Below are 11137 nucleotides of genomic sequence, written 5' to 3'. Positions count from 1 at the left end.
TTTATAATATTTTTGTTCTCTTAATATATACTTTTGTTACAATATTTTAATTATTTCTGCTTTCATTTTTACATTTAACTAGTGGTGCTCTTATAAATTTGTACTTTCTTTATTTTAGTTTTATTATTTATTTATTTATGTGATGGATAGATAGAAGATAATATATATATATATAGTATCACAAAATTTAATAACCAAATTAATTAAATTTATAAGTTATCAATGTAACTTAAATAAAGTATTGTATTAAATAGAAAAAATAAATAAATACTATTACATAGATTCGGAATAAAAATTAAAATAAAATAAAATAAAATCGCCTATATAACAGCGAGCGAGCGGAGGATGTGTCACTCAAACAAACTATGTAATGATTCTTCACTCGGTCTGCGGCGCTTCAGTTTCAAATTGGTTTCATCGGTTTCAACGATTCATGTTTCAAACCCTAAACCAAACATTCAATAAAGAAATTTGAAGCCGCCGCTTTGTAACTTTGACATCTCCAAACGACAAGGTATTTCTTCTGCCTCCTTTTTTTCTGCTAATTATTTTAGAAATGACAGCAAAACAAGATTTTTTCTTAACTATGATAACTTCTAATGAGTTTTTTATTTCATATTTTTTATATTTATATTGAAAGAAGAAGAAAAAAACATAATGGGAGGACTAAGGTTTATCATCAGATGTTAAAATTCTTGAGAAAAGAGAGATAGGGAGAGTAAGTTGTTTCTTATTTTTATTCAAATTTAAACTATTGATTGAATAACTGTAATCCATTTTAAGAGCCTGTTAGAAGGATTTTTTTTAGAGTATTTATTAATTGGAAAAAGTTCTATATTTCCAGTCAAGAAACTTTGAAAAACACTGTTAAAAGAACTTTTGAGTGTTTATCTCCTAATGCATTTCCAGTCTTTATGGTCTGAAAAGTAGTTTTGTATCTAAACACGCTTCTATAATTTGCATGCAATCAGATCCTTTGTGATTATAACTTGCATGCAATCAGATCCTTTGTGACTGTAACTTGCTTGCAATCAGATCCTTTGTGACCATAACTTGTATGCAATCAGATCCTTTGTGAATATAACTTGTTTGCAATCAGGTCCTTTGTGACCATAACTTGCATGCAATCAGATCCTTTGTGACTATAACCTACTTGCAATAAGATCCTTTGTGACCATCACTTGCATGCAATCAGATCCTTTGTGACTATAACTTGCATGCAATCAGATCCTTTGTGACTATAACTTGCATGTAATCAGATCCTTTGTGACTAAAGTGACAATAAGTAATTAAGTTTAAAAACTAAAGTGACAAAAGATGATTTGGTTTGAATTTTCTTATTTTCATATACTAATGTGATATTGTTTTACACCTTTATGAATTAAAATGGTTGTTTTCCCTAAAAAAATGAAAAATACTCTTAGAAAGGTTATTAATTTCCTTCAATTTAAAGCATATATGAGATGAAGAAATATTTTTTCTAACATTTCTTTGGTCAGGTATCAATAGAAGGAAAAGTAGGGAAGTTGATTATGAAGACAAGGAAGAAGAGACAGAGGCAGAGTAGAAAAGGTAGAGAAGGGAAGAGGGACAGGCTGAGTGAATTGCCTGACTGTGTTCTGATCCACATTATGGAGTTTATGGACACAAAGCATGCTGTTCAAACCTGTGTGTTGTCTAAAAGATGGAAGGATCTCTGGAAACGGCTCACTACTCTTGCATTTAACACATTCTTCTTTAATAATGTTGTCAATTTCAGCAAATTTGTGTCTCACGTTCTGTCTAAACGTGATGCTTCAATTTCCCTGCTTAATCTTGAATTCACTCGTAGAGGTTATGCTCAGCCCTACCTCCTAAATAGGCTCATGAAATATGCATCGAGGCACAATGTTCAACAGTTGACAATCTTTATAAATTTGAATAACAAACCCAGATTTGAGTTTCGCCCTTACATCTTTTCCTGTGAGACCTTGACATTTCTTAAGCTTTCTGTTAGTACTTATGATTCTTCTATGATAGTACTTCCAGATTCTCTGCACATGCCAGCAATAAGAACCATGCAACTTGAGTCTGTCACTTTTACTGCATATGGCTGTGACTATGTTGATCCATTTTGTTCGTGTCCCGTGTTGAATACTTTGATACTTGAAGGTGTTGCGTTGCATAAAGATCTAAATTTCTTCCGTATATCTAATCCTAACCTTTCCAATCTGATCCTAGATGGTAGCTTTGAAGCAGGATTTTTTCAAATTGATCTTTGTACTCCAAACCTTACTTCTCTCATTCTATCGGGTCATACTGATCATCCATTAATTACCAAATGCAATCTTCCTTTACTAGAGGAGTTAACCATTGAGTCACGTGGAAATACATGTTATCACAAGACAGAGTTACTCATCATAAGCTGGCTGCAAGGGATAACTAATATAAAGTTATTGACAGTGACTCTGAGTGCTCTTGACATAATACTACAAGTTAGTTACTATGCTTTTATTCTTTACCTCTTTATTTTTTCATAAAAGGCTCATAAGATTCTTTTGTTCTTGTGCCATTTTTTTCCTATTACTCAGTCTTGCAATTAAGAATGTTGATAAAAGTTTGTCTTGGATTCCAATTTTCTATCTCTATCTCTGTAGGATCTATCAAAACCTCTTTCAGCAGGCCTTCAACCTCCTTGTTTCGTTCAATTGAAGGCATTGATGGTGAAGAAACTACCATACGAAGAGCTATCTGAGGATAGATTTAAGAGATCATTGAAATACCTACATCAGAACTCTCCAGTGGCCAGAATTGAGTTTGACTTCGATAAATTATGAAAGAGATATACATGCTTAGCTCTTGGGTATAAAATTTTTCAAATTGTTCAGTTTTACTTTGTTCATGTTTCTGTTTTCCATGATATGATGATGCATTATGTAACAAATTATGGATTGTGTTTGCGTGTGTCTTCAATGTTCTTTTTTTTTTCAATTTAGCAGATGAAAATTATAAAATTTAATAAGCTACCACTAGGAGGAACCCACTAGGAGGAACAGTGTGTGAAACATAATCTTTATTGTTTTGATGTTGGAGTTGGAGGCTTGTGGAATGATGAGAAAAATGATCTGCCGTGAATTGAAACTGCATTAGGAAATTTTTATTTGGGTACTTTCAAATGACAATGACAGTAACTAGAGCTAAATCACTTAACAGTCCAATGCTTAATACCAATGTGATTGAAAGACTATATTTTAAACCTAACTTCTTTGGAGTCTAGGGACAAAAGATATGCAACCATCTCTTTTGATTAATTTATGTATCTCTTTTCATTACATCTTGCTTTTTATGGTTAAGCTCTATTAAAGAAGTCATTGTTCATTTTCTAAACCTGAGATACTTTTTCTGACTGCAAACAAAATGTTTGAGGTACAAGTCTACAACACGCTTAAAACTTAATTTTGTGATTTGATTCTCAGACCTCAAATCTGTAATCTTGAATTTGGTTTAAAGTTTGATTTACGAAAGTTAGAAGTTATTTTCCTTTTGATGGGCTAGAGTATATTGTTAGACTATTGTATGTGGTTGATAAAACTATAATTGTTCCTTAAACCTGAGAGCGTAATTTTATATGTTGACCATTTATTTTTGGCTGAATTTCAATACTGTTTTTTGTGTTACTCTTATTTTCCGCTGCTTCGTTAGATTGATCTTTTGACTTAGAACACACAAGCTGTTTAAATAAAGTTAATAGATTGTTAGTTTCTATATCCATGTGCTCAAGTTCATGATGATAAATCTGTGAAAGAATGCTGGCAGCTTCTACACATATATTATATTGTAAATAGCTGACCATTCTGGTGTCGTGGAACTATGACATAGTTGATTTCCAGTGAAAGACTTTTACAGGGCTGTGGCAGCTACACTTGCCATAGTGGTTATATAGCAGTGACCGTGGTTATGAGAATCATCCAAACAAGTTATCCTTTGTTTGTTCTTTTAAAAGAAAGCCTAAAGATTCTCAAACCATTCCAAACAGGCTGTCTGACATGTTCTGTATTGGCTTTTTTCTTTTGTAAAAGCAAACTAACATTTGACTCCCGTTTGTTGTTTGTTGAAATTTTTCCACCATGTCCGGCAAAAGAGACTGTCTTTTTCAAATTAATAATTTTATTCTTTCACGTATCTTCTGTGTTCTTTGGGTCCCTGTTTATCTGTTTCTTTTTCTTTCAACTAATTCTTTGTATCACTATTTTACTTTAATCTCCATTTCCTTTTCGGTTGTCTTTATTTGTCTACTTTTATCCAAGTCTATTCTTTTCGATTGATTTTTTATTTTGTTCTCCCAGAACTGTGAGGCTCCTTATACATGATTTTATTCAATAAGTTTGTGGATTGTTAACTGTGAACTTTATTTCTTACCACATGTTTGCTCTTCATAGTTTGTTTTCGATGTTGTTTATTTAATTGTATTCTGCATTTTTCAAGTATACTTGTTTGTAGAATGTGTTTTTACAAAATCCACGTGCTTCTACTATAGACTGCAATGACATCTTCCGTATTTTCATTGCAGACTTTTGATCTAATTTCATGTGTATTATGCACTTCTAATTTTTAAATTTATGTGACATACAATATACATTTTTAGCTGCAGTTTGGACCTAATTTCATTAAGCATGTGTAGGTTTTGCACATACTAACTTAATTGCATTAAGCCTATGAAGTAGTATCTCTGAATTGCTAGAAAATATTCAGTGTTCTCAGATTTCAAAGTACAGTTCAATGCTTGACAATTGCATGATAGGTTTGTCATATGTATCAGTTATTCCTTATTCCCGGTTAATCCAATATAGTTTATATGCTATGTCTTCCAGAAAATTCATTTTTTTACCTGTCGTGTATAATCGTGCAAGGTAATAATTCTGTTGATTTAACTTTTTATATATTCTTTTGATGATGCTTAAAGAGATCTGGTTAACTGATTAACTGAACATATGTCTGAAACTTGTGTTTTAGTCAGTTTCTGCTTGTTGTATTCTAGCTTTAAATATTGAATAAAAGTAAGCACTCTTAAATTTTGCAAATTATGTTGAACCTTGAACTTGTATTGGCATAAAATTGTTAGGGAATACCTCTAACATTACCACTTCCACTCTTCTAGTTTTTGCTTGCATGCATGTTTGGTGTAGTTATTTCTTATGGCAAATGTCATTTTTATAATTTATCAGTATAGGTTTACTCTCTATTATAAATTGGTTTTGACTAATTATAACTCATTCTTGTTTAGGTTATTGATCCATGCACTCAGAATCTCGTGTGGCTGAATATGTGACGGTCTGCTGCTCTCTTGAAGACAAGCCCAAGGAACTGTTAGGAAATTTCGTAGCAATGATGGGTAGCTGGAAGGGTGGAACTTTTGAGAATTCATCTCTACTGTAGGTTTTCGTTTTCAAATTTTATTTTCCGTTCGTAGCCATGGTTAATTTGAGACTCAAAGCAGTCCTCGAGGTTCAGTTTTGACAATTGAACATAAACTCTACTTTCTGCTCTTCAGACTATTAGAATTGTTTGGATATTCTCTGTTTTTAGATGAAATTTATTAAAGTCATGGAATTTTGTAGTTTTAAGTAGATATTTTACACGAGTCAATCCAGCTTACAATCGAACGACAGTTAATTGGATTGTAAAAAAAAAAAATATTTTAAAATGTTGGTTAAACCAAAAATAATTTACTTAATTCATTAGTTATAAATGGGAGGTAGATTAAAAATGGGTTGCCGTATAAATTATTATCAATTTTTTTATAATTTTTTTATATTGTTTAAATAATAGAATGTTGTTTGAATAGTTTATAGGTTTAATTTATTAGTTTGCAAAATAAGTAACTTAACACTTTAGTTTTTAATTACTATGTATAAAATAATATTTGATGAAATTGATAAATGCTTTTATTTTAGTCTTATAAAAAGATAAATTAAGTCAATTTATTTTAATTATAATGTAAGAAATATATAAAATAAATTAGAAAAATAAATTATTAAATAAGTTATCTCAGTAATCCATTAACTCACAAGTTAGGTTACAAAATTTAGCAAAAAGTGAGTTTGAAGTGATTGATTCTTAGTTCAATCTTAGATGAGGTAATGAATTATGTTTATATGGAAATTAAGTTGAAGCATTTTCTGTTTTGTATAAATCTATTCATACGGGAAGCTTCTTCTTTTTTAACTTAGGTTAGAATGGTTTCCAAACAACTCAGTAATTTTACTATTTCTGGGTTTCAAATTCCACTAGAAACCTGTATAGAAATAAATTGCTTGTCATTCTAAACTATTTTTTTAGTTTCAAGAGAAACTTTAAGTGGGGTCCAACAAAAATTGAAATATTTTTGGGAGACTCCACCCATTCAAAAAGTAAACTAAACTTCATAAATGAATTTAGACTTCCAATATTAATAGTTACAAAACAGTAAATGCTTCAATTTAATATTAACATATTTCCAAGTAAATAAAATTGTTTGAAAGGCCACATAATAAAAGTTGAATGTCAGATTTCTTTTTATTATATCATTATATTATTATATATTACTAAGATGTAACGTTGATCAGATCTTATATTATTATTATATTATGGTTTTATCTTCCCTCACATGACATTTCGATTATGAAATGAACTTACTTTTGAAGATATGCTCTGCTTCTGGTTTTCCATATGTCCTTTCAGATGTTCTTTTTCTCGTGTTGTCCATGAAACTATGTTGACTACTTCTCAAAAAATTTCTGACCGTAACAAGAAAATCACCGTACCTAGTTTCCATTCTCTCTCTTACTACATTCATTATAAACATAAATTATTTCCATAAAACATAATACAAATCAACACAACTTTCGTGGCGGCACAGTCTCCTAGAATCACCTCGTAACTCAAATTTTCCCCAACATTCTACCGTGCAATCTTCCTTAAAAAAAAACATCTTCCACAGGGTGCAACTTATCACATACTTTTCACCTACATTTCTCTTTCTTTCTAGGACAATTATAAATGAGTCTATATAGTAGGTCAAAGTAATGTTTTTCTTTTGTTCTTTCCTTCCCTGTCATACTTTTTTCACTCATTATAATCTTCTATACACAAGGTTCTTTTAATTTATCCAAATGCGAATATATTGTGACAATTTAAATCTATTAATTGGTTTAAGCCATATTAAAGATGTAAGTAGAGTTATTCTAGTTTGGTTTCATGTATTATAATTTTAGAAGATATGTGGGTAATTATTTTAACTTTTATGAAAATAAGGATTATTTATATTTTGTTAAGCATGTTTTGAGATATGATTTTCATTTTATTTAAAAGTGATTTTTTTGCCTGTTATAATTTTTATAAATACATATAATTCAAAGTTTTTTTATGTATTTTGTTAAAGAAATTATCGTGTTAATAAATTAGTTAATTTAGTTCTCATTGACTGACAGAAAATAATATAAATGATTTAATGTTTTATTTCAATACATTTATTTAGATTTTTTTTTCATGTATAGTTTATTTATGTTTCATATGAAATATAATTTTTATTATGAATTTAGTGTAATCCTCCATTGTATTCTTTTATTTTATTTTATTTTTCTTTTTAATAAAGTTTTATACTGTGGGTAGATTTTGAGATGTCAAAATTCAAAATAATGTTTAACTTGACATTCTATAGACTTTCAAAAACATACGAGACAAGTATTTAAAAAGCATTTTAGATACTAAAATTTTATTTACAAATATATGTAAATTTGAAATGACTAAATATATTATAATTAAAAAATATATTTTTATTTATATACTAACTCATAAAAAAAGTAAGGGTGAAGAAGGTCCTTCTAAATTTTCATTAAACTCCACTATCGATAAGAGGATATCCCATAAAAACATTAACTTATTTACGTAGGTATGGTAGATCTTTCACCGGGGTGTTCAAGTTATTCTGACAGTTTGTTTTTTTTTTCACTTAGGATGATTCTAGCAGAGTTTTCATAATACGTGATCTAAATATTGATATTTTACATATTATCTTAATTATATAAATTATATGATACATGTTGACTGACATTATTTTGGTTTCAATTGACATACTTTAATCTATTAACAGAAGAGGATGTTGTTAGAGATGAAGACAACATCATCTTGGTCTCAAGCAACACGGACTCAAGATGACCATTGAATCAAAGAAAATTTATATTCTTTTGACTGAGATCATCTCAACTACATGAGTATAGTGCCTCAGTTTCTATGTTGTTGAACCATATTTAAACTCTCATCCACGTTAAAAAGAGTCTTTTCCTGTATCTTAGAAAAAAAATATTTTAACACAAATAATTTTTTTATATTTATTTCATATTATTATTTTTTATTTTTTATTCATTTTTAAAAAAAATATATAAAAATTCACTTTTTTATGATTTTTTTTTTACTTTTGTAATATGTATCAAAATGAATGTACATTATTCTGACATTATGTCTATCTTAAATGTGCAAATAATTACATATTGTGACACAAAACCATAGCTAAAAAAAATTAAACAAAATAATTTTAAAATTGAGTTTAAACTAAAGCAAGTAAAAGTTAAAAACATTGGCAAATAAAAGAAAAAGCAGGATAAGGGAATCTGATTATGCACGGATTCAAGATAAGACAAATTGAGAAATTTTTAGTGTCGTAATTGAAGTCACAAAACACTTTTTTTTTAGAGTAATTTATATATTTAAATCGTTAAAAAACTTTTTTATGGAGGTAGGGATGACATCGGAATGTGAAAGTTGGATGTAAATCAAAACAGAATAAGGAGTATTGTTTGTTGAACTTTTCATTAGTGAAAGTAACCCTAAGAACATGAAATTGAAAACTCAATGTGTTATTTGCTTTTATAACACTCGACCTACCTATCCAGAGGAATGGTTTTACGTATTGGACAATCTTTATTTACATTGTACATAAATTGTTGAAATTGATAACGTTGAAGTTACTGTGGATGTGAGCTATGCAAGAAATATCGTCGTGGCAATTAGTTGGCTTAAAATAGTTGACGTGGCAGTCAGAATTGGAGATTTCAAATTGGGTTACGTATTTTTTAAATTGGAGAAATAAAGTAATTAGGGTTTTTAATTGTGGAATGAAAAACATTACGAATAGAAGGTCATAAATTGGGGATTTTTCATTCGTTCATTTGGTTGATAGTGTCGAAGGATTTTTGAGCAGAGGTTGATAGTGAGCGAAGGATTGACGTTCTGGAAGGAGATTCTTGAGCGAAAAGGCTTGTTGAAGGAGTAGGGTGTGTCAGCGATTGCGGTGGGTGAACGATTGTGGTAGTATTTCTTCGAAGTGAAAAGGTGAAAGGTGCGCTTTTTATCACTTCTTTTATGTAGTTGTGGTCCCCCATGAAAGTATCTTGTCCTGTTGTCCCCTTATTGTGTTTTGTTGTGGTCCCCTTTTGTTGTGTTTGTAGTGGTCCCGTTCTTTACTGCCTTCGTTTTGTTATGCGTACTATTTTTATGTTTTTGGTCCCCCATTAGTGCGTACTATTTTGTGTTATTGTCCCCTTAGTGCGTACTGTTTTGTCTTTCGTATTGTTCAATCTGTGGTTGTTGTTTATTATGTGGTTCATGCATATTTATTTAAGCATTAAGAAAAAATGGAATGTTGTAGGTGAAACAATGATTACGTGTGATTAAGTTTGTATGGCTACACGTGTAATAATTGTTAGTAACATGACATCTTTATAATATAGATGCATTTGAAGGTCATTAACCAACTGCATGTAGTCTGACACTTACTTTTTTATAGGCATATAATAATTGACAATTAAAGAAAATGTTGGACCCTAATATTGAGGTAGTGTTTCACCATGGGGGTAAGTTTGTGAATGATGGGTCATTTAGATACCATGGAGGTTATACCAGTACCTTGATGCTTGACATAGACAGATGGAGTTATTTTGAAATCTTGGCAAGGAGATGGGATATAGAAATGTTAAGGAGGTGTGGTATTCCCTGGGTGGTTCTGTATTAGAAGTTAGGTTGGAATTGTTAAGTGATGACATATGTGCAATGCATGTGGTGAGCATTGAGATATTGAATGGTCAAGCTCATTTGTTTGTGGTTCACATGGTGTCCGAACCTGATTATATTCATATGTTGCAATATCATGGTCAAGGTGAAGATGACGATGATGAGGTTGGTGAGGAGGGTGAAGGTAAAGTTTGTGAACATGGTGAAGAGGGTGAAGAAGAAGTTGTTGAAGATGGAGGAGGTGAAGTTGCTAATGTTGGTGAACATAAAAGTGATGAGGTTGATGAGGTTGGTGAGGATGTTGAAGGTAAATTGTCTAAACATGGTGAAGATAAAGTTGGTGAAGATGGTCTAGAAGAACTTGCTGAGGATGGAGATAAAGTTGCTGAAGTTGGTGAACATGATGAAGATGAGGTTGATGACGTTGGTGAGGATGGTGAAGGTGATGATGGTGTTTGTTATGAAGGGGATGGTGAGGATGATATCATTGGTGGTGGTGTAGGGGATGGTGAGGATGATGTTGGTGGTGGTGTAGGGGATGGACAAAATGATGTTGGTGGTAGTGTAGGGGATGGACAAGATGAGTTTGATGTTAGTAGTTTGATAGGTTCTGATCAAGACGCTTCTATCAATGAAGATGATTTTGAGGATGTTAGAGTGCATGGAGATGAACAACCCCAAGAAGAGCACTGTGATGGTAGTTTGTTTGTTGAAATGGGTACAAGAAGTGGATGCACTACTCCAAAGAAGCATGTACAGGCCAGGGGATTATCTGATAGTGAGTGAGAATCTGATAGTTGTGACAATATTTATTTAAGTGATGACTCAGATCATGAAACAACTCAATATGGAGATTTTGGGATCTTCTCAGAGCCAATTAGTATGAAGAATATAAATGGTAACTTGGGTCATACTTCCCTAAAAAAAAAAAGATTTCACTAATGCAATTAGAACTTATGGAGTACATAATGGTAGGAAGTTGAAGATTTCTAAGAATGACAAGAGAAGAATATGTGTCAAATGTTGTGGCTCACAAGGTAAATGTCCATGGTACGCTTACTGTGCATATAGGAGTAGCCAAAGTACATGACAACTAAGGAAGATCATAGAC

At 31.1% G+C, this 11137-nt stretch overlaps 1 protein-coding gene across 1 annotated transcript; it reads left to right on the top strand.

The window, feature by feature from the left end:
* The first annotated feature begins 346 nt into the window (after window positions 1-346).
* LOC124826389 (F-box/LRR-repeat protein At3g26922-like) lies at window positions 347-5603 on the top strand. Its single transcript, XM_047299215.2, has 4 exons — window positions 347-514; window positions 1500-2474; window positions 2637-2842; window positions 5264-5603. Exons 2-3 carry the CDS (start codon window positions 1533-1535, stop codon window positions 2814-2816), a joined length of 1122 nt encoding a protein of 373 aa, XP_047155171.1. The 5' UTR covers window positions 347-514; window positions 1500-1532; the 3' UTR covers window positions 2817-2842; window positions 5264-5603.
* Window positions 5604-11137: the final 5534 nt, after the last annotated feature.

The sequence above is a fragment of the Vigna umbellata genome, chromosome 4 (assembly GCF_029865625.1).
Source record: "Vigna umbellata cultivar VRB3 chromosome 4, Vumbellata_1.0, whole genome shotgun sequence".
Classification (NCBI taxonomy): Eukaryota; Viridiplantae; Streptophyta; class Magnoliopsida; order Fabales; family Fabaceae; genus Vigna; species Vigna umbellata.
This window is presented reverse-complemented; position numbering and strand designations above follow the sequence as displayed.

Coding starts and splice junctions, on each gene's coding strand:
- LOC124826389 (XM_047299215.2), top strand. CDS start 1,533: ATGAAGACAAGGAAGAAGAGACAGAGGCAGAGTAGAAAAGGTAGAGAA. Junction 2,475..2,636: donor CTCTTGACATAATACTACAA/GTTAGTTACTAT, acceptor CTATCTCTGTAG/GATCTATCAAAACCTCTTTC.